This window comes from Vombatus ursinus, unplaced genomic scaffold (assembly GCF_900497805.2).
Source record: "Vombatus ursinus unplaced genomic scaffold, bare-nosed wombat genome assembly UNPS02014841.1, whole genome shotgun sequence".
In the NCBI taxonomy this organism is placed as follows: domain Eukaryota; kingdom Metazoa; phylum Chordata; class Mammalia; order Diprotodontia; family Vombatidae; genus Vombatus; species Vombatus ursinus.
In genome coordinates, this window is record NW_020954619.1 from 9,185,872 (window position 1) to 9,210,606 (window position 24,735).

At 38.1% G+C, this 24,735-nt stretch overlaps 1 protein-coding gene across 2 annotated transcripts in view; it reads right to left on the minus strand.

The window, feature by feature from the left end:
* The window catches only part of MACROD2 (mono-ADP ribosylhydrolase 2), a 2,135,263-nt gene that overhangs the window by 177,774 nt on the left and 1,932,754 nt on the right, over window positions 1–24,735 (minus strand). Inside the window, exon 10 of one of the 2 annotated variants that reach the window (XM_027840305.1) lies at window positions 16,058–16,141. The exons of the other annotated variant lie outside the window; for it this stretch is intronic. Coding sequence (XP_027696106.1) covers window positions 16,058–16,141 — 84 coding nt within the window. The remainder of the gene's footprint in view (window positions 1–16,057; window positions 16,142–24,735) is intronic. 2 annotated transcript variants of the gene reach the window in all.

Consider the following 24,735-nt stretch of genomic DNA (forward strand, 5'->3'; position numbering starts at 1 on the left):
TGTGTGTGTGTGTGTGTGTGTGTGTGTGTGTGTGTGTGTGTGTGTGTATGTATATATGTATATCCTATCAGATAAGCATGGCTACTGCACCCTGGCTACTGACAGACATAAGGAGATAGACATATCACAATTGTTTCTCCCCTCCCCGACTTTCTTTCCAGCACACTAACTCAAATGGTCACATAAAGGAAAACTTTATGGAAAGAAGAAAATGAGTATTTACTAAGCACCTATGCTATGCTAGGCACCATCGAAGCACTTTACAAATATCATCTCATTTGATCCTCACAACAACCCAGAGTGGTGGGGGGTAGGTACCATTATCATCTCCATTTCACAGTTGAGGAAATGGAGGTAGACAAAGGGTAAGTAATTTGCTGAGTGCTACACAGCTAGTGTTTGTCTGAAGACAGATTTGGACACAGGTCTTCCTGACTCCAGGCCTGCCACTCTATTCACTGAACCACCTAGCTGTATCCTTCCCAAGCCCTGGGGTCTTACTTGGTTTGGAGTTGCTCTCTGTCCCCTATTTCTAAGATTTTGAGAGTTATAAACTCATGAAAACCCAGTTTGAAGGGTAAGGGAAAACCATCACCTCTATTTTGTAGGTGAGGAAACTGAGGCACAGAAAACTTATTTAAGGTTCAGTCATACAGTTAGTAAGTGTCAGAACCTGGATTCAAACTCAGGTCTTTTGACCCCAAAAGCAAGTATTTTTTTTTCTCCATCATACCAAATTTCCTCCCTTCTGCTGAAAGTCAAATTTGTCAAAGGTTGAGGCCAATTTTGTCAGCCCACCAGCAATAGTAATTCAACTTCTTCTCAAGTGAATATTGTAGCCAAACTCCACCTTTGCACGCCAGTAATGGTAACACAATCACTAGCTACACAGTTGTTTATGTGCTCCCAAGTCTCTGCTGGATTACCCTAAATGTGCACTAACATGCTTTTTAGTGGCCTGAAGGAGTTAATTTCATCTTATAAAGTGCCCACTGTAGGACCAGGAAGAGATTTAGGTTCTAAGGGAAACCACAACATTGACCTTCTTTCTTCACAGTCACACCCCGCCTCCCCCACTCACTCTCTGCTCATGCACAGAACACTTAGACAGTCAGACGCACTGCCCGTCATTGGCCTGGGACAACCTGGTTGTCTCCGCACATGTAAAGACAGAACCAGTCTGATCATAATTTCCCATTAAACCCATCGGTTGTAGTCATTCTCCATCATCTAAGCCTTTTGCGCTGGGGCAGCAGCTGAGTGGTGTAAGTGATAATTGTAATCAGCACTGTTCTAGAGGCACGTGTATAGAGACACCCTCAGTAAAAACCTCCAAAGTAACTGTTCTTCAGTCGTTTTCAGTCACGTCTGACTCTTAATGGCCCCATTTGGGGTTTTCTGGACAGAGATACTCCAGTGGTTTGCCATTTCTTTCTCCAGATCATTTTGTACACGAGGAACTGAGGCAAACAGGGATAAATGACTCTTCCAGGGTCACACAGCTAGTAAGTATCTGAGGCCAGATTCTGACTCAGGAAGATGAGACTTCCTGAATCCAGGCCCCACGCTCTATCTACTGTACCATTTAGGTGCCCAACCCTAATAGCAAGAAATTAATCAGTTTTGAGCGCAAGGAGGTCTTTTACTGAGGTGACACTCAACCAGTAGAATGAGATGAAATTAGCACATCTTTGATAAAAGAGCCTGGCAGATGAGCATTTCCCATTGTTTCAGGGAGGCTGATTAAATCTGAAACCTAGTGATTTGGGTCATAGGCACACACATATACGGGCACTAGGTGGCGCCATAGTGCACAGAGTGCCAGGTACCGGAGTCAGGAAGACTCATCTTCCCAAGTTCAAAACTGGCCTCAGACACTTACTATCTGTGTGACCCTGGGCAAGTCACTTAATCCTATTTGCATCAGTTTCCTCATCTGTAAAATGAACTGGAGAAGGAAATGGCAAACCATTCCAATATCTTTGCCAAGAAAACCCTAAATGGGATCATGAAAAGTTAGACACAACCGAACAACAAAACACAGTATATATATATATGTGTATATATGTGTGAATATCTGCATATCTATACATACATACAACATCTGTGTACAGATGTATAAAACAAACATGTATATATGTACATATATACACGCTTACAGTATCTGTTATATAGGTATTGTATATATACTCTATGTACTATATGCATAGTATATATATATATATATATATATATATATATATATATATATATATACTATACATATACATGTATAGTATATATGTAATATACTTAGGACCGGCTCTAACTTACTTCATAAGTCCTGTGACTATACTCACTGCTATGACTAATTGATAAGTTTTATTTTAAAGCCCCTTTGAATAATGATTGATTTTTGGACAGCTACACCCTCAGCAATGTGCACCGACAAGCCCTTGGACCCAACCTACTGACAAGCTTCTATTGTTCTTATGCCATAGTGGAGCCTGGACCATAAAAGGTAGCTCAGCTCTTCAGTTGGGACCAGGAGGGTATCTAGGTGGCATAATGGATACAGTGCTATACCTGGAGTTTGGAAGGACTGAGTTCAAATCCTGCCTCACACCATTACTGAGTTATGGGACCTTGGGCAAGTCACCTAACTTTCTTCAGCCTGTTTTCTATTCTCTAAAATGAAGATAAAAATAGTATCTATGTTGGAGTGTAGGTACTCTTGTTTTGAAGATTGAATAAGATTTCATAAATATACATGCATACATACACATACATATGTGTGTATGTGTATATATGTACATACATATATATGTGTGTGTGTATATCACTTTGCAAGTCTTAAAGCACTATATAAGTTCTAGCTATCATTCCCCAACACATTCCCCAAATCTGATCCTGTTCCAGGCAGTTTGCTGATCTCTTCCAATGACTACAGTTTCCACATTCTGAAATTTCTTATGCTAATGACATCATACGTCAAGATCACCTTCAAGACAATAACAATAGTTATAACTATAATGATGATAAATATTTAGAGGTTCAACTTTAAATGAAATTTAAAAAAACAACTAGATCATCCCACCATTGACTGCTGGTCAGATAATTCATTTTATATAATATGGTAGTAATAACCAAAACAGTATGAGACACAGAGGTCTGAAAGAAAACAATCCTGACCTTAGGGCAGGTGACTTTCCTCAAGCTATTTCACTCTCCAGGCTGATATAAGCACCCAGGAAAATTTGTTTCTTTGTGTTTTCAGTGAGATATTGAGTATATAACCACCTTCTTCAGAGCTCAGCATTTTTCAGCACATTGATTACTTAGAAAAAACATTAATATGTATATACACCACCTGTCTGTGGCCTCTCCAATTTTTTTCACCATGCCAATTTTTTTGTTGTTGTTGTTTCAGAGGATGAGTGTACCTTAATGCCTACAACAACAAAGATTATTTGTGGCCAATGGGGATATCCATGGATGGAGAATGGAAACATAATTCTAGTGGCCCTAACAGAGGTTTTGCCTAATGGGAATACAGTAGAAAGATCTTACTGCATAATATTTTTCAAGCAATAATATCTCTAGAGATAAAGTTATTTTCTGGAATTGACTCTTATGGGCCCTGTGTGACAAGAGTTAGGAGAAAATAGGAGTACTTTGGAAAGGTGGAAACTATAGATAATATCTAGACAATTCTGGTATAGAGAGTTGGTTGTAAAGATTTTTAAAAATCATGGCTTTGTTATAAAATAACACTGAAATTTTCACATAAAATAGCAAAAACTGTGAGTATATTACAAATCAAAGATTAGTCAGAAAGGGAACACTTAAAAAAAACCTTTTTTCTGCTGAAAAATTAGTATCTAAAGCTATGACCCTTTAAATGCTATCTCTGTATGTGATGGCATATGGTAAATGCTATAAAATTATTTCTCTCCAGAAACAAAGATTATGCTTTAAAACAGAAGGTCAGCTAGGTGGCAAAGTGAATAGAGTATTGGGTCTGGAGTGAGGAACATGTGAATGCAAATTTGACCTCAAATATTTACTAGCTGTATGAACCCGGGCAAGTCACTAAACCTCTGCCTGCCTCTGTTACTTCAGTTATAAAGTGGGGCTGACAATAATAACACCTACCTCACAGAGTTATTGTGAGGATCAAGTGAGATAATATTTGTAAAGTGCTTAGCACAGTGCCCAGCATACAGGAGGAATTTAATAAATGTTTACTTTCTTTCTAAACAAAGAGGCCCATATCTAGGTTCTTTATGCCAGCCACAAAGTCAATCAATTGTCCAGGGGCTCCACCCACTATTCCTGTGACTTCCCAGACAAACCTCACCTCCCCACCTGATCCTCTGGGCCTTTCCACATGATTGTCCTTCCAATACCTACAGGCAGAAAGCATGTCCCTCCTTCTCTTCCCTCCTCACCCTCTGAATTTTCCCTTCTCTAGGCTAAAAAGTTTCTTGAATTAATACTCATGGACTTTCATCATTCTGGTTGCTCTCTTCTGGATGTTACCCACCTTATCAATGCTATTAGCAACACTAAGGGAAAGTATGCTTTGATCTGAACTGATGTGAGGCCATGAGGGGAAAACATAAAATTGCCCTTGTCGGGTAAGGGCTACAAAAATTGCAAAAAAAAAAAAAAAAAAAAAAGATTTTCTTTAACTGATCCAGCATTCCTATCCTACATCTTCCCTTACCTTCTTGACACTCTACACTCTTTTATTTCAGCTTCCAGAGCTCCTTTGCTCCTCCTTCCCATAAAAAATTAACATTAAAAAAAAAAACCTCAAGGGCAAGGATTTTATTCCAGTCATTTATACCCAACTACTTATTAGTATATTATTACTTCTTTAGAGGGTATTTACATTGTAAACTTAATCTAAACTTCTAGCATGAAAAGCTTCGTCTGCTATTAAAGAAATTTTAAGTATTAGTGAACAAGGAGATACTTGAGTGAGGGAGCTGTGTTTGAAGGGCCTTCTCTATGCCTGAAATTATACCATGTAGGCAGTCACCTACCTAATGCATCCATAATCTCTAGGGAGTATATATCTTCCCCAAATATTTCTTGCAAGCAACCTCAGAAATGGGTCCTAAAACTGGGCTCCATGTTCTCCAAATACAAATTTCTCTTTGTACCATACGGCTCAGGTCATGTCTGCTTGATGCTCCAAGTTACTATCAGAATTACATTCCCTGAGAATTTAAGATGAAGATGTAAGGCTGGAAACAGGCTGGGTTCTGCCAAGGATTTCCAGCACAGTCCCAACCAGAGGCTAAGTTTAGAGTCTCACCAAAGCAGGTCCATCCTGTGTAGTATTTCAACAATAGAAATTATCTTTCTTTGAATTCTGATTCTCAGGGGTGGCTATTTACATTTTTTTGCCAGAGATTTCAAGCATTTCAAAATGCAAAGGATGAGACAAGATATTGTTATCTCAAAGAAAAATACTTCTTTATTTCACACCTGACTTTTTTTCCCCTAAGCTGGTCAATCACTAAGCACATCTGAGTGATGCCAGAGTCAAAATTATGACTGGCTGATTTCACCCTTCACTGCACTTGTCAAAAAAATTAAATTAAAGAAAATGCTTATGAATAGAATGCATTGACTTCTGCCTGGCATTCTTACAGATAGAATATCCCTTCTGTCCAGTCAGTAACAGAACAGTAAGCTATCTGATAGTTTGATACACAGAGAAGGTGATGGGGTAGAAAGAAAATTCTGCCTTGCAGTCAATGTTTGGTGCATTTCATTAATGGTCCAGTTGCCCAGGGAAGTATTTTTTTCTAACATAACAAAAGAGATAATTAATATTTGGAGGGGCATGATAAAACTACTTCCATGGGCAAGTCAAATGCTCTTTCTGCTTCCTGAGGAGAAAGCTTAAAACATGTGACTCCTTAGTCATTTATGATGACATGGATTATTGGATGATATGCTTCATATTGCCATGACCTTTCATTGAAATTTGATATGATAGAAAAACATGCTCATAATCTCCAAACCACAAAATCTCAGAGTTCAAAGCAGCCTCAGCAGACATATAGTCCAATTTATATCTGAACAAGAATAGTCTCTATAACATTCTCAACAATACTCACCCAGTCTTTGCTTGAAGCCCCCCTAAAAGGGACAGCCCATCATTTCTTGAAGATGTCAATTCCAGTTTTGGATTAGCTCTAATTTAGGGGGTTTTAACTTTTTTGTGTCATTCCCCACTTTGACAGTCTAGTGAAGTCTATCGATCCCTTTTCAGAATTTTTTTTGTCTACAAATAATATTTTATTTTTCCCAATTGAATGTAAAAACAATTTTTAACATTCATTTTTTAAAATTTTGAATTCCAAATCCTCTCCTTCCCTTCCTCTCCTCTTCCCTTCCTGAGACAGTAAGCAGTTTGATAGAGGTTATACATGTGCATTCATGCAAAACATTTCCATATCAGTCATGTTGTGGAAAAAACAAAAACAAAAAAAAACCTCAAAAAAAATTGAAAAATAGTATGTTCAATCTGCATTCAGACTATCAAAATCTATTTATTTCTGGAGGTACATAGCATTTGTCATCACAAGTCCTTTGAAATTGTCTTAAATCATTGTATTGTGGAGAATAGCTAAGTCATTCAGAGTTGATCATTGTACAATATTGCTATTACTGTCTACTATGTTCTCCTAGTTCTGATCACTTTATTCTGCATCAGTTCAGATAAGTCTTTCCAGATATTTTTCTGAAATCATCCTGCTCATCATTTCTTATAGCACAATAGTATTCCATCATAATCATACACCACAACTTGTTCAGTCATTTCTCAGTTGATAGACATCTCCTCAATTTCTAAATCTTTGCCACCATGAAAAGAACTACTATAATATTTTTGTACAGATAGGTCTTTTTCCCTTTTAAAATATTTTTTTTAGAATACAGACCTTGTAATGGTATTGCTGTGTCAAGGGGTATCCACAGAGAATAATATTTTATATTCATAAAATGAAGAATGTAGGATTATAAAGGAAACACTATTGAAATATAGTTATAAAATACTAAAAACACAAACAAGTTCATGGACTCCATGAGAAATTTGATGAAAAGACTTGTTAAAATCTAGTTAAACTACATCTCCAGTATTTCCCTGATCTACTAGATTATTAGACCTATTAAAAACAACAACAATAACAAAAGACCAATAGCAAAAAAAAAGGGACATATCAAACTTACACCCCAACATGCATATACCAACCACAGCCTCCAAAACTACTGCCTAAAAGATCATATTATAGAGTTCACTTACAAAGTTTTGGAGGCTTTGGCTGATATATGAGTGTTTGGGTAGAAGAGGTTTGATAGCAAAGACACAAGTGGTCTTGAAGTTATAATAGTCTCATATTAGGTGTAGAGTGGTCATTATACCTGTGATACTGTCACAGAGTTGGAATATTGTTAATAGGTATAAGCCAGTACCTCATTATAGGTTCACAAGGAAACCTTTTTTATAAGAATTGAGTGGTACCATTTAATGGAACTTGAATATTTCCATCTTGATTATAATTATGTGTTTATTTCATATATTTATCATTGCTGCTCAGAAATAGTAGCATATGTACAAAACACTTCCATATGCATTGATGGAACCTAAAATTTTTTTGAGTTTTCTGTATTGAAAAATAAGCAAACAGGTAAAGTTAATTTCAAAGAATTAAACATAATCAGAATATCTGAAAACAATAGAAACCACTTGTGAAAAAAATGATCATATATTTTCTACCGAACAATGACATAACTTCCAGTAAACTAAAGTTAGCTAAATTTTTTTGCAAGTGTCATAGCTACTATTCTTATCCCAAATGATTATTAATCATTTATTCTAGAAAAACTTTGATTCATCAGAATTTTCAAACACCTGGATTTCTCCCCACAAGTATACTTGTACTATAGGAGAAAGAGCTTCTTTACAGGAAAAACAGGCAGATTCATACCTTCCTACACTTCTTCCATCTCCATTTAAAGGACAGAGTTATGCAATTAGAAATGATATTCAGAAAAATGGGTCAGAGGTACTGTAAGGTCTTTAATCACAAGGAGATTAAGTTATAGGCATTGTGCTCTATTTATTGAGGTAAGAGAATTTATTATAAATTTTCACAAGATTTTTCAACAAGGGCTTAAATTAAAAAAAAAAAAACACATTTTGAACCTTAATCATTAACTCTCTGCTAATCAGCAAATCTAGTACCAAAAGACCAGATCTCCCAGGCATTTTTATTAGTCAAGTTTTGACACAAACACATACACATATATACATACACACATACACACACACACATATGTATATATATACACATTTATATACACACATATGTTGATTTAGTTATATATGCATATGCATATATATATATACACATATATATACATAATTTGGATATGTATATGCCTTAATGGCAGGAAATTTTACCTCTTGAATTTTTCTGAATATCAGAAAGAGGGTTTTGTTTATAATAAACAAATGTTCACTCTGCTCCAGGAGCTGGTATACAGAATTTTATTCAAATTGTACATTTGGTAGCTTTCCATTTTAAAACAGTTACAAATACCTAATACAGTACCTGGGACATACTAGGAGCTTAATAAAAGCATTTTGATTGCTTGAAAGGCACACATACAAAGACATGCACAGTAGAAACAAATACTAGACACATCTGATTCTAACTTATTTTCTCCAAAGAATCCATGATTTTTTTTCCTCCTCATCAAAAGGATTCACGAGTCTGAACTTTAGTCCAATGCCCTTAGCACCACAGAGCTGGTTATTGAATAAGGAAAAGCTAATTCCGTGGGCCAAACTGATAACATTCTACAATAGAGATCCTGCTTATTTTGATATCAGCAAAATCCACTCTGGAGCTTAAAACTCACAGACCTCGGGCTATTTCTGCTCTGTGACCATACAAGCATTCCACTGTCATATTATTTACTTTCCCCTTCTAGTGTTTGGGGATAGATACTATATATGGAACTCAGATGACTGTAAATTCATATCAATGTCACCTAGTAAATAATAACCAATTACTCTCAAGCCCTGGAAGATTAAAAGGCTGTACCTGACAGCTGTGCTGAAATTAAACACACATACACACACACACAGACACACACACACAGACACACACACACACACACCCCAACAGTAATAGTATATGGTAGAAGGAATATAGGATTTGAAGTTAAGAGAAGCTGGGTTCCAATCCTGTCTCTGCTGCTTTCTGCCTGTGTGACCTAAGACAATTCAATTTAGCAAGCATTTATTACGAACAAGGTACCCACTTAGTTTTAGAGTTTACAAGGTAAAGCAAAACAAAACAAGAACAAAAAAAAAAACAAAACCAAAATCTTTCCCTTTTAAGAAATTTACAATCTACTGGCAAATGACTAAAACTTTCTGGGCCTGTTCCCTCATTTGTAAAAATGATGGGACTGAATTAGACAACCTCTAAAGTCCTTTCCAGCTCAAAATTTGTGATCCCATGGAAAAGTCTCCCAGTTAACAGCAGCGGACACGGCTGTGTGTACTATGGAAGGTAGCCATGTTCGGAGAAAGCCAAAGCAGGGATAAGGTCCTGTGGGGGAGGGGGGGTAGGAGCATGTTGTAAGCAGCATAGCTGGGATGACTTCCCCAACTGTCATATGCTATGTCAGAGTGATTTGCAGAATATGGACAGCTACAGTCACTAGCTGTTAATCAGCCCCTTCTAATCCCAAAGCAGGTATGTGAGCATGTGCATGGGAGCCCCTTGCTATAAGTAAATTCAATCAATCAAAAAGCATTTATTATGTGTTTAACTATTCAAATTTATCTGGCAGGGAACAAATTCATTTTACAACACAGGAAGCCTCAAACTTAAGGGATTTTCTGGAGATCATGTTAAGTGGAGACACGGCATGAACATAGAGCATGGATCCCTCTGCTCAGCAGCATAAGAGGCATTGCTGCAGAGGTGGCCTTAGAGTCAGGATCACCTACTTCAAGTCCTGCCTCTGACATATCTCTTGAGACAAGAGAGCAAGTCATTTAATCTCTCGGAGTACCAGGTACCTCTCTAAAACTCTTAAGTTGCAGAACAGGTGCTAATCTCCATTGGCAGATGGAATTTCCCATGGTGAACTTCCTACCAAAAAAATCACAGGTTCTGACCATGAGTGAAGTGAGGACTGGTTCTTAGCAGCTCAGCACTAATAACACATTGGAAACATCAAGGCAAAATGGAAAAGGGGAGGAAAGTTTGGGAGCTTTGAGCATACAGGGAAGAAATCTCTGACCACAATAAACATTTTGCTGATCTAAAGGAGCTTAAGAATGTGGAAGAGAAAAGGCAGAAAGCTTCCTGAGCGTTTCCCAGTTTCCCTCAGAATAATTTTAAATCATTCTTCAATATGAATTCTGGAGTGATAGGATCCACAAAAGGATGGGGTGAAAGAATTTTCCAGCCCAAGATAACTTGGAAGGCCTGCAGGAAATGTCTGTCTCATTTGGGTAAAAGGGGAATGCAGCCCAGCACAGGCAGTATTTTGGCAGGCCAGCAGGAGGCCCCCAGCCCCAGCAAAGATTGGCAACCAAAGCCCCTAAGAGTCTGGCTCAACAGGCCAACAGCACAGTACGCCAACAGTGAGGCCTTCAGCCCCCATGCATCCGACTTACAGTCAGGCCTGCCAGCTCCCAGACACCCCAGTCTAGAAAACCAGCGACCTGGCCCTCAGTCTCTGGTGCACAAAGGTTGGGACAGTGCCCTTGGCAGCCCAGAAGCAGAATTCAACTTTAAAAGTCTGAAATAGGGTGGAAAATGAGCAAAAAATAAACAGAAAAGGCTAGTATGGCAACAGGGAAGATCAAAACAAACTCAGAGGAGGACAGCAATGTCAAAATACCTATGGGAAAAGCTTCAAAGAGAAACATGCTCTGGTGTCAGACCCAAAAAGTACTCCTGGAAGAGCTTAAAAAGGATTTTAAAAATCAAATAGGAGAGACAGAAGAAAAAATGGGAAAAGAAATGAGAGTTATGTAAGAGAATCATGAAAAAAGAGTCAACAACTTGGAAAAGAAAGCACAACAAATGGAAAAAGAAAATACTCCTTAAAAAGTAGAATTGGCCAAATGGAAAAGGAGGTACAAAAATGTACTGAAGAAAACAACTCCTAAAGGAACTTAAGAAGGAGGTCTTGCTGGTGGTGGGGAGGTAGAACCTTGAAACAGTTGATGCTCAAGTTGATGCTTCTGGAGTCAGGAAAGTGCTACTCAGGAGAAGTATACTAGTAAGTTGTACCCACTTACTAGTATACTTCTCCTGAGTAGCACTGGTGCAGTCTAATGGTGGCCACAACACACTGTAGGTAAATTTTTATCCTTGTGGGAATAATTCTGAGTTTTAAAATGGAATTCATTAGGGAAATATGATAGGCTCCATTTTATTTTTTTAAAAAAAAGTAATTTATAGCCAGCTTTGTTGGAATTATCTGTTAAGTGAAGCAAGGGATTCCTGTAGGCTAAAATGAGTGTCCCAAGAGGTATTTATTTGCCCAGCTGGTTGGAGGAGCAAGTGAACTCAGGAGAAGCAGAAAATTTCTTCTTAACCTACTCAGAGGACCAATTTTTATGTAAAATGAGGAAAATAATATTTGTACTAGCTACTTAGAATCATATGGCTGGAAGGGACCTCCTAGTTTTACAGGTGAAGAAACTGAGAAGTTAAGGGATCACACAGCTAGTATTGGAGTGGGGATTAAAACCTCAAACTTGTGTTTCCTAACTGGGTTCAGAACTTTTTCCTACTACACCATGCTTATTATGAGGAAAGTGATTTTTCAACCATAAAATGCTCTATTACTGTGTATAGAGGAGAAGGCCTGGATGGTGAATTATAGAAATGAGGCGATGTGTCTGTTGGACAAAGCGCTGGATGTGAGGTCAATCACTAACAAGCTAAAAGATCTTGGGCAAGTTGCTTATCTTACTGGGCCTTGGCTTTGTCACCCAGTAATCAATTAATCAATCAATGAGCATTTAATGAGTATTCATTATGTGCTAGGCACTGTGCTAAGCACTGGGGATACAAAAAGAGGTAAAAAAGACCCCTGCCCTCAAAGAGCTTACAAGCTCCAAAGTTCGACTAAAGCAATAACAAAGATTCCATTTGTACCAAAATATTTATAATAACATTCTTTGTGGTAGAAAGGAATTAAAACAAAGTAGATGCCCATCATTGTCAAATGGCTAAAAAAACTGTGATTCATGAATGTCATAGAATATCATTGTATGGTACGAAATAATTTGTTGCTATTTAGTCATTTCAGTTGTGTCCAACTCTTCATGACCTCATTTTCTTGGCAACGATCCTGGAGTGGTTTTCCTTCTCTAGCTCATTTTACAGACTAGGAAACTGAGGCAAACAGGGTTAAGTGACTTGCCCAGGGTCACACAGTTAGTAAGTGTCTGAGGCCAGATTTGAACTCAGGAAGATGAGTCTTCTTGATTTCAGATATGGTACTCTGTGCTCTATGGTTCAACCTAGCTGCCCAAGTAGGGAATAACGACAATGATGAATATAAGGAAACAAGGAAAGATTTAAATGAATGGAAGAAAGGTAAAGAAGAAAGACAGGAAAACAAACACAATAACATACATGGAAAGAACAACCATAAAACAAGGGAAATTACTGTTGCAGAATCTCTCTCTTTCTCTTTCTCTCTCTCTCTCTCTCTCTCTCTCTCTCTCTCTCTCTCTCTCTCTAAGCTTGTCCCCAAAGAAGGGATAAGAAGAGACATTTCTCATTACACCTTTTCTGAGGTGGGGGAACTGTCTGTGGGAGTGGATCCTTACCTATGTTGTCACATTTTTAAAAACATGGATCAATTAGTTTCACTGATTTTTCTCTTACTTTAATTTTTTTCTTTAAAAAAATTGCTATGAGAAAAATGTCTTTGGGAAGTACAGAGAGGAGGAATATAGAGGGAAATTCAGGAAATATAAAACAAAATATATCAATAAAATTTATTTTAAAAAAGTAAGGTTGAACTAAGTGATCTTTATCACCTTTTCTAGCTTGAATATTTCACGTAATTATGTGTCCCAGAAAGTCCTGAGTGAGTCTGTTTTCCACCTTTCTGAGGGCCCATGCTGGTAGCTAAGCTCATACATTGGTTTCATTTGTGGTAGTTCAGCATTGGAGGAATAGCAGTGAAGAATCAAGGTGAGCTATAAATAAAATAACCAAAATCTTTCTCTGTTTTTTATTTTGTTTGTTTGTTTTTGTAAAGTATGCCCAATGACCAACTTAGGAAAGACTCCCTCTTCACACTTCCAACAATGCCATCCCTGTAGTGTCAAGGACATGCTCATCATTTACATATAGTCATGATGTGACTCACAGGATGATGTCCTGAGCACTGTCTTAAAAAAATGGAAAGGATTATCTCCTTAATCTTTTGACTCATGCTGACTCTTCAGACACTGGGGTTGGGCAGCTAGAGCCACATCACTGGCTCACATTGTGAAGAGGTTTCAAAAAGTAACTTAATTTGGTGGAGAGTGAAGCATTTCATTTTGGGGAAAAGAATAACTTGCAGGGATTCCTTTGATAATAACATGTTATGAGGAAAATACTCTTCACTCTATCACCTTTAGCATGACAAGTTGAAAGGGTAAAAGAGCAGCTCTCAATGGGGGAAAAAACCCAACAAACCTTTGAAGGATAGCATACCTTTGATGAGAAGGAATGTGAAGAAAGCAACTCTCCCAGGGAAAGGCAACTTAATGTTTATACCTGTCTCACTCACACCAGCAGAAAGCTCAGGAGGAACAGCTCACATACAGAGTGCTTTCTCACTCACAAAACACTTTCTTCACAAGCCTGTGTAACGGGCATGCTGATACCCTTTTTACAGATTAGGTAACTGAGAATTCCAAAGGAGAGGTGTCTCACCCAAGGTCATACAGTTGGTAAATCAGTCAGAGGTGGTACCCAGGCACAGAATCTCAGAGTTGGAAAAGAACTCAAAAGAGGGTAATCTTCATCACAAGTTTCTCCACTTCTGGTCTCTCTCCTTCCAACTCACTCTACATGCCATTGTCAGAATAATTTCCCTAACATATGGCTTTTATCACATTAAAAATACCTTAAAGACCTTTAAGCATTCCCCATTAACTATCAAAGAAAGTCCAGACTCCTTAGCCTTGCATTCAAGGTCAACCATAATCTATCTGCCATTACATTCAGCCTTCTCACACTATTTACTCTCCCATATTCTGCTCAGGTTGAAATTGAAAACTTGTTCTGCTTAAACACATCCTGCATCTCCTGGCCTTTGTTTATACTTTTCCATATGCCTAGCATGCTGGATGACCTTGGACAACAACCCTAGTCTCCCGAGGTTTCAGTTTCCTCATCTATTAAATAGGAAAGTTGGACTAAAAGCTCTCTGACATCTTTTCTGGATTCCTATAATTTCTTCTCCATCCTCCTCCCACCTGAACTCTACTTCAAAGAACAATTCAAATGCCATTTATTTGATGAACCTTTCCTAATCCTTCTGGTCAGAAGTGACATCATCCTCACATAAACTCTGATAGCACCTTGTTCAGACTTGTGCACACACCCATTTCTATTTTGAATCAGTTGTTGCTCTACATGCACAATTTTCTATTAGGTTATAAGTCTCTTGGAGATAAGGGCTCAAGTTTGTTTTTCTTTTTATCTTCGCCCAGGGATTAATACATATTTCTTGAATGAATATATAAATGAATGAATAAGAGAATGAATTCTCAGTGGACTCTTATCCATGAGGTTTTCTTGGTGAAGATACTGGAATAGATTGCCATTTCTTTCACCAGTGAATCCCCATTTTACAGATGAGGAGCTGAGGCAAATAGGGGTTAAGTGACATGCCCAGGGTAACAGAGCTAGTAAATGTCTGAGGTCATATTTGAACTCAGATCTCCCTGACTCCAAGAGTGGTGCTCTACTGCACACCTAGCCATCCCAAACCACTTAATGTCTAGCGAGTTTTACAAAGTTAACCATCGATTCCTTAATAAGGTCTTTTTGAGAGGACCATTAGCCCAGTCAGACTAAGTTTCATTAGTGTTTCCTCTTCTGGAACCCTAAACAATGCCCTGGTTATCCAAAAGAGTTCTTAGGCTTTCAAAAAGCAAGATGTAGAAGTACTCTCTTAGAAGAGACCTTAGAAGCCATGTAACCCATCTGTCTCATTTGACATAGGAGGAAACTGAGTCCATGAAAGACAAACTGACTTGCGTAAAGGTCACACAGAGTATCAGAACCAGGATCTGAACTCAGATCCTCTGACTTTCAATCCAAGACTCTTTCCACTGTTCAATGCTGCCTTTCTTTGCAGAATACAGCTAAATATGGACTCTGCAGTCAGTGCAAAACAAAATAAAATGTTCAGCAGGAAGTATTTTCGTCACCCATTGCAGTAGCTTGATTCTGGGAATGTGTTCAAAAGAAGAACAAATTATCCCAATAAGCCAATAGCTTTGTCATTGGGCACTGCATATTGATCCTGACCTTAACCATCACACAATTTCAGACAATGTTACTTATAAAGATAACCTGAAATTTTCCACTTTGCAGAAAGAGAAAATACATCATACTGGGAACATGTCTCTCTCTCTCTCTTTTTTTTCATTTGCTTAAAAGAAACCCTGAAAAACAAATAAATCTTTATTCGATGTTTATCCTTACAACAAGGATTAAAGAAGTGTGTGTGTGTGTGTGTGTGTGTGTGTGTGTGTGTGTGTGTGTGTTGGGGGGATAGTGCTGCAAGCAATTTAGAAACAATGAAAAAAGTATTTATTAAGTTATAGACAGATAATAATCTGATTTATTTACAGGCTCCTACAGGGATTCATGGGACATTAACACTGCCTAAAAATTGAGCATATCCTGGCCAATTTAAAAAATGAAAAGGGATTCACTTTTTTTTCCTCTTTAATAAACAGTGACTGGGTGTTTTTAGGGAGACAATGAATGGCACCTACCCTCATTAGACTCTTTCACACTTTCTGACTTCTTTGCTTTGCTCTTCTTGGGAGGAGGAGAGAGGCCCTTTGCTTCTAATTCCTCTGAAAGTACAAAGATTTAATACATTCTTATTGACATATTTACCAGAAGACTGTGACACGTTCAAGCCCACAGCAGTTTCCTTCTCAGCAGCCTGTTATGGCATCATCCATTGGAATGGGCTGCCTTGGACTTTGACTGAGTAGATCTGCTTTCACTGACGATACCAATACAGAAATGGCAGGCTTGAGTGTACTCGCCTCTTAGCCAGAATTAATATTTCCCACATATGTGAAATCACACATGAAGGGTTATTATTTTTCCCATTTTTTAGTATCTCTCATAATGTCCCTTGTAAAAATCATTTTCCTCTTCAAAGAGGCATGGGTTGGCTCAAGACTTCATGATCATACATCTGTTACAAGTTGTCAATGTATATATGCATCACAGCCAAGGTTTAAAGGAGACCCAGATGATCTGGAATGCTATCCCTCTTTTTAAAAGGTCTTTAGACCATTTAACTCTGCTTTAGCGGACTGTTCCAGGACACATTTGTCCTTGTTATTCTTCTAATTAAAACAATCTACAAATCATCCCACATTTTTACCCTCGTAATTTAAGCATGGAGCCTCGTACCTACATTGAATTCATAACTATAGTTGTTGCAAAAGTCTCTTCAAATATATTTCAAACAAAGACCCTATATCACATTCAATAATTTATTAGGCATAAAGCAAGAGGTCTTCCATTAAGGATTACTCCAAAATCTCAATGTGGGTTGGAAGTGATCCTCGCTTCCCAAAGATTATGCCAGTGAAGCATAAACTCTGGCAGATCTAACTAAGCTAAAAAGACTTCAGACATGATTGAAGTGATAGTTTGCATATCTCTTGAATAACTACCACCCTAACTAATTACAGAGAAATGCATCTTTATAATATCAGCCATATCAAATTACCATCTCTTAAAGTATAGAAAGTTTGCAAGTTGTTTATGTGGGGGAATAGTCACATTAGTTAAGCCACAGATCCTTAATTAACTCAAATAAATATGTTAAGAAACAATATCTAATTGTTATTCTATACAACATAGACAATTTGGCAACTATAATTTCCTGAATAGAAAGAGAAGTTTCAGATAGAATCTCAGTTGATATTGGCAGATACAAAGGAACTGACAGGTTGTCTAGGAGAAACATAAGTCTTTATGTGAGTATATGAAAAACTGGCTGATGAAATGTTTTTAGCTCTCAGTAGGTTATTGGGAGAGGGCAGTATCATATGGTGGAAAGGATGTTGGATTTGGAGATTAGACAACTTGAGCTCAAATCACAGCCCTATCATCTACCTGCATGACCTTGGACAAATCACTTAACTTCTCTGGGCCTCAGTTTTCTCAACTGTAATATGATGGGGTTAGATTAAATGGTCTCTAAGATATGTTCCAACTCTAAATCTATAACCTTATGAGCAAGATCTGCCTCTGTCTTTCAAGTATGTGGAAATCATAGAGCTATAGTAATTACAATGATAAACCAAGTATTTGCAACCCTCTTCATGTGAATCTTCAAACCACGTTAGATGGCATAGAAGGCATAAGCTGCCTTCTCTAAATTAAATGACAAGTAGGAGCCCAGAACATATTACTCCCACTGAATGTTCCAGATGTTCTTTCTCAGTCAAAGAGAAGCAGTATGCTGGTGATTAACAAAACATGGTCTTTTATTTTTTTTCAAATAATGCCAGCTAACATTTATTTAGCACTTGGAAGCTTGAAAGTCATTTAATCAATAAATAAGCATTTAGTAAGAGCTTTTATATGGGCCAGGCACTGGAGATGCAAATACAAAGAATGAAACAATCCCTACTTGCAAGGAGCTCACATTCTAATGGGATAAACGAGTAAACATGTAAGCATAGGCAGAATGACTTGATGAGAATAAATACAAAATTGTTAACTACAATGTGATTTGGGAGGGAGGGCATTAGCAGTTCGGATAAGGAATGCTTTCATGTAGAAGGTGATTTTTAAGCTGTGTCTTATGGACTCTATGAAAGGGAGATGAGGACAGAATACATTCCAGTCACTAAAGATGGTCCATGCAAAGGCAGGGAAGTGGGGAATGGTGTGCCATGTAGGAAGAACAGAGAGGAGGCCAGTTTTCCTGGGTCACAGAGTGTGAGAAGGGGAATAATGTCCAATGTCCAATGAGTACGAAAACATAGATTAGGGTTGTAAAGGGCTTTAAAAGCAAAAAAAAGTTTGTATTTTACTCTGGGTATATAGGAAACCACTTTATATAAATTATAGGCTTAAAAAATTCCAAATACAATGACAGATACTTTTCATATCCCCATTTTGCAGATGAGGAAACTAAAGCTCAAAGATTAAGTGACTTAACCAATGTCACACAGCTAGTAGGTAGATTCTGACCCAGGCTTCTCCTGAATCCATCCCTATTTCTACTATACTGTACTACTCCTCTTTCTACTAGGCAAACATACACATTCATGAAATAGAAAAGGATCATCATCAAACGGTGAGGGGCAGAAGACTATTAACATAATCTATTAATAATTACCTCCTTTACAGTGGCTGTCTATAAGGACACTGCAATGATTGATTCAACAAATTATTTTTTAAATCCTGGAATTTCAGGGTACGCTGTTTTTAGCATGAGGAGACTTACTCCAAAGAAAGGAAGACATTTTTTTCATACTTCATGGTGTCATTAAAGTTAAGGAAGCCAAAGAAAAATGTTGGGAGCATTTGCTCTTTCCCTATAGCAGTGAGGGTTCACCTATTACATCATAGCTTTCATGACTTTATCTAGTCTACTTAACTATGACCATTGCTCCTGGGAGAATATGCCATGATTTGACACCTCACTGAGAACCTTTTTTTTCTTCCTCCCTCTTTTTCAATCTAAATTCACCTTTCTGAATTTCTCCTAGTTATTCCAACTTATGCCCTTTGCATCCAGCTGTAAAGACTGCTTTCCCCTCCCTTAGAAATTATTATGGGGCTGAAATAGGATTCTCACTCTTATAGCTGCTACAGTCACATGGGCATGTGCCCTGGCACTGCACAATTCTAGGATGCTAAAGTCACAGACTCTTTGAAACTTTGGCTACTCAAGTTGTTCATCTTATCTATTTAAAAAGAAGAGAGAGAGAAAGAGAGAGAGAGAGAGAGACAGAGACAGAGAGACACAGAGACAGAGACAGAGACAGAGACAGAGACAGAGAGACACAGAGAGACAGAGAGACAGAGAATGAGAGACAGAGAGAGACACAGACAGAGACAAAGAGAAGTAGTTGAATAGATTTGATGAAAAGTTTGACTTAGTGACTTTCAAGCCCTTTAGACATGTGGCTTAGTTTTCCATGGTTACAAAGTAACGTCTGAGGCTATTACTTGCTCTTCAAGGTGAAAACTCTGCCAGAGGCTACATTAGCCTCCCCCCTCCCCCAAACTGCTGTCACAGGGGAGATGGATTTTGACCCTTTGGAACAGGTTCAGCAAAAAGAGAAATGAGTTGCTTGTAGCAGCTCACTAAACTCTGATAACTGCCTCAAAGGGGTTCATGAAATGGGCCAAAGCTGCATTTACAATCAGATTGGGAGATGAGTCTGACCATTGCCTGCTGGGGAAAATGCCTCCTCTGTATCTAACAGAGAGAGGAGTATTTCACAATGGAGGCGATTCCTCCCATGCTGGAATGAAAGCTGAAGCCAGCAACCAGGATTTCTCAAAAAAGAGGGTAGCCTTTTTAGTCAAAAGCCTCATTTAGGATTTTAGCCTAAATGCTCATATTTCGGGGACGTTTGACTGCACCTGTGAGAGATTTTAACATTGAAAACAATAGAGGTTCTGTCATCATATTTCTGTACAGTCAAATTGAGAAAGTGGTAGGAGGCAAATAATTATGATGGACTATTAAGAGGTCTTTGAATTATCTATATTAATAAATATCACTCTCCAGAATTAACATCTCTGTACCTTTGTTTCACTTTTAGCAAGCTGCATTATAATACTACCATACACACAATTCTTTGGAAAGAAACTTTAATATCAATGAATGATAATGTAAAACATTAGTATTTTGTTTTAAGGTTTATGGCACATTTACTTGAGATATATTATCTCATTTAAGGCTTACAACAATGTAACCCTGTGAAGTAGGTATTATATCTCCAATTTACACTTGAGAAAACTGAGGCTTTGAGAAATAGTCCTAGTCATACAGCAAGTTAAATGTTGGAGGCAGGATCTGAATCCAGATCTTTTTGTATCTAATTCTAGCAACTTTCCACTATACCATAGTTTCTCTAAAACAAAAGAAGTAACTGGGCACTATTCTACATTTTGAGTGAAGAAAGGAATAAATAGATACCATCCTGATTGTGGAAGAGAGATTATTTTCCCTAATTCTAACTTCAATATTATCCATAAAAAGAGTGTTATTTTCTGTTCCTGGAAAGAGGTAAAAAAAAATGAAGACTGAAGTAAGCATGTACCCCACCTATAAACTGAAGTGTAGTATGTGTTATTTCATATGTCCCTATGGCTTTACCTATCACTTCTAAGAGTATGATTTCTAAATTGAGATCTAATGGTGTGCTCAACACACAGTAAACATTTCATAAATGTTTATGGAATGAATACCTGGTTATACAAGAATTACTATATGTGAAGAAATAAACCTATTTATTGAACCCTGACTTCTCTTCCAAGCTCATTCCTGTATTTTCAAATATTTCTATTGCCCAACTTTGGGCATTTTAACTGATTGTTCCACAGGCCTGGAATTCTCTTCCTTCACATCTCTGCCTCCTTATTTCCCTGGCTCCTTTTAACTCTCAGCTCTTGTTCTACCTTCTGCAAGAATCCTTTCCAAGTCCTTCTTAATCTTTACACCTTCCTTTGAGACTACCCCAATATATCCTATATACATCCTGTGTATAAACAAACACAATTGTTGGCAAGTTGTCTGCACCTTAGACTGTGAATTCCTTGACAGAAGATTAAAAAATTTTTTTCTTGTATTCCTAGAGTTTAATACAGTGCCTGGCACATAACAGTCACTTAATAAATGCTAGTTGACCAAGTGTAGGGTCTGGCTCAAACTACTTATTTGGGAATTTGGCTACAGTGAAATTATTGAGTTTGGGGGTCAGAGTTCAAACAGTCCAGAGGATTCTATCCCTAAGGCCTTTGGAGAGATGCGGTGATATTTCCTTCCTAATATGTGTTCATGGGGGTAGGGATGCAGTTTGCTTAGGGTTGCTTCAGAGGAGGTAGATCCACTCATCTGGGAACCTGGCTGAGTTAGTTTCCATCCAAGTCTAGAAGAAATGTTTGGAACACTAGATGGAAAGAACTAAGGGAAACCCTTGCTAGGCTAACAATCCAGGACAGAATGATATCAGAGCTGATTAAGCTAGCTAACCATCTGCATTCATTCATTAACCTATGGCAACTTCATGGCACAGTGGATAGACAGCACTGGACTTGGAGTTAGGAAGACTTGAGTTCAAATACAGCCTTAGACACCTACTAGCTATACGACTCTGGGAAAATCTCTTAACCGCTATTGGCCTCAGTTTCTTTGTATGTAAAATGGGGATAATATTACTTACTTCCCAGGGTTGTTAATAAGGATAAAATGAGATAATTTTCAAGCTCTATATAAATATTAGCTATTATTATTCATTTAAATATTTGAATATATTCATTCAAATTTATTCATTCAAGCACTAGGTGCTGAAGATACAAAGATAAAAACAAATAGTCCCAGACTTTCAGGAGTTTATATACTAATGGTTTCATCTTTCTCAAAAACAAAACAAAACAAAACAATTTTTTTTTTTATATTCCCTCTTCACTGAGCCCTAGGGAGATTTAAAAAACAGTGATTCAGGGTATGAGGCCAGGGTACCCACAGCCAAGAGGGGGAAGGAAGCAATTCTTTTTTTTCTGACCATTGCAGCTGCAGCAGAATGATCCAATCTTTATCTGCCCAAAATAGCGTAACAACATGTGAGCAATTTTGCAAAAGCATCCTTTCCCCCCATTGTCTTTTGAAAGGTTACAAGTTTAACATAATAAAACTAAGGTAGCTGGGTAGTGTGGGATGGATTTCTTGATGTAGACAGCATACTTTAATAGAATGACCATTTCCTTTTGAATTTCTTAGTGTTATCTGACGCTTACATTCATGTAGTGTGTGCTGAATGGTGACGCCAAGATGCAGATTGAGGAGAAATTTCTTCCTGTAATAAAGTTCAGTCATGTTGAAAGGCCTGTTTGTTTATTCTGTTTGACTATTATAGATATCAATTAAAACAACAGTATTCATTGATACTATGCATATCATTGAGTTGTCAAGACCAACTGCCAGCAACAATTCTTCTGGCTACGGTCATGGCTTAGTTCAGCAGTACACAGTCAAAGATACACCGTAAATAATTTCCGTCTCCCTGTTTTTCCTCTTCCTCTCCTGACACAATCCAAACCAGTCCAGTTCAACCTAATCCAATCTAAAAGCACTTCTTAAAAGCCTACAACATACAAGTCATTTTACTGGGATTTAGGGACACAAGGAAAAAAAAATAGGTTCCGTTCACAATGAACATACATTCTATTGGGAGAATACAATATGTATAACTTCCTTGGTTCTACAGATGTGCCTTCTTCTCAAGGCACAGATGTACCTGAAGTTGGGGTTATATACACAGAAGAGCCATGTGGTGCAAAGATCTGGGAAGTAAGTGTTATAAAGGGAAGGAAATGATGGGGGAGAGCCAGGTTTCGTGGAGGAGAAGGTTTAATGGTAGTGACCAGAAGAATACCTTTCCATTTGTGGGAATTCCTTTGAGCCCATTCCACTACTCCACTATGAATAATCAGACAAAAAGAAAAGGACAGAGTCCAAAAAATCCAGTTTTGAGCCAGCTGCTTTGATACAAAGTGGAGGGGTACGATTAAAGGTCCCAAATATCAGCAGAGTGATGACAGAGGAAAAATGGCTGAATCTGGAATCAGTACCCTTTGTCTTGAGTCCTCCACTGATTGGACAGTGACATGGAGTATCATGAGTTAAAAACAAAACAAAAAACAAAACAAAACAAAAAACACCAACTGGGAGACACTTGCAAGCTGTTGCTGAGAACATTCAAAAGGGAGATCTGAATCTTAGCTTTTGAACCATATTCCTGGCACATTTGGAGTTGGGGAGGGCCTTTAGACAAGATAAGGGACGCCTGTCTGATGGAGTAATACAGACTGAATCAGCCCACTCGGTAGCTGTTTTTAATATATGTTAGATTCTTTTGCATGTGTGTATAAAGAATTATATGCATTCAAACCATGGTTGTGTGATCAACTCCATTAACCTATGCTAATATGTATGAATGGAAACATAGCATGAAGGGAAGAGAGGGAAGAGAAAGGAAAGCAATAAACATTTATATAGCACCTACTATAAATGTATGTGCATATATATATATATATCACTATACTAGGCACTTTTTAACAAATATTACCTCATTTAATCCTCAAAACAACCATATGATCTAGGCATTATTATCCCCATTTTATGGTTGAGGCAAGCAGAGGTTAAATGATTTGCCCAGAGTTATAATGCTAGAAAGTGTCTGAAGCTGGATTTGAACTCAGGATTTCCTGACTTCAAGCCTAGAGTTTTATCTACAATTTCCCCAAATTGTGTAAACTAGCACATTATGCCTTCCATCTCCTTCTAGGTACAGTATGTCCACTGAGGAAAGACTGTTAGGCACCAGGCCAAGTGTCTTCCATCTTCTCTCTCTCTCTCTCTCTCTCTCTCTCTCTCTCTCTCTTTTTTTTTTTTTGGTGAGGCAATTGGAGTTAAGTGACTTGCCCAGAGTTACACAGCTAGTGAGTGTTATGTGTCTGAGGCCAGATTTGAACTCCTGACTTCAGGGCCGGTGCTCTATCCACTGCACCACCTAGCAGCCCCCTCTTCCATCTTCTCCAAAGGATTTTTTCATGTACAGGAAATCTGCTACTTCCTACTGCCACCCTATGAGGTGGCCAGCCTCCTCAGGTAAAAAGACCCTGGAGAAAGTCCAATGTCTTCCATCTCCTGCTGGGCATAGCATGTCCCTTAAGGGAAAGCTACAAGGGCCAGGGCCAGGCATCTTCCATTTGCATCAAAGCAAACACCTCCATCTATGCCAGCACGAGGCAACTTCTATTTCTTGCTGCCAACCAAATCTCCCAACTGGGATGTGAAGAATCCCTGGTACAAAGAAGATCAACCCTCCCTTTGACTTCTGGCCTCCCATCTCTTGCTGAGCCTCCTTTGAGGGTGGTAGAGTGGTGCCCTCCACTCAATGATGAACATTATAAACACAGCCATACCCATCACATCCCATTAATTCTGATCTGTAGATCATCAACCAAGTCCATTCTGCAAACTCAGCCACCTGATTTCTCATTCCCATTTCCCTCAATACTTCTACCCCAAAGTTTCAACTTAATTCCATCCAACCCTTCCACCATGCCCTCTGGAATGCCTGTTTCATAGCAAACAAACTTCCCTCCATCTTAAGTCTTTTCCTTTCCTACCCCTACCTTCTACTAGCTCTTAATGAAACCTGGCTTCCCATGA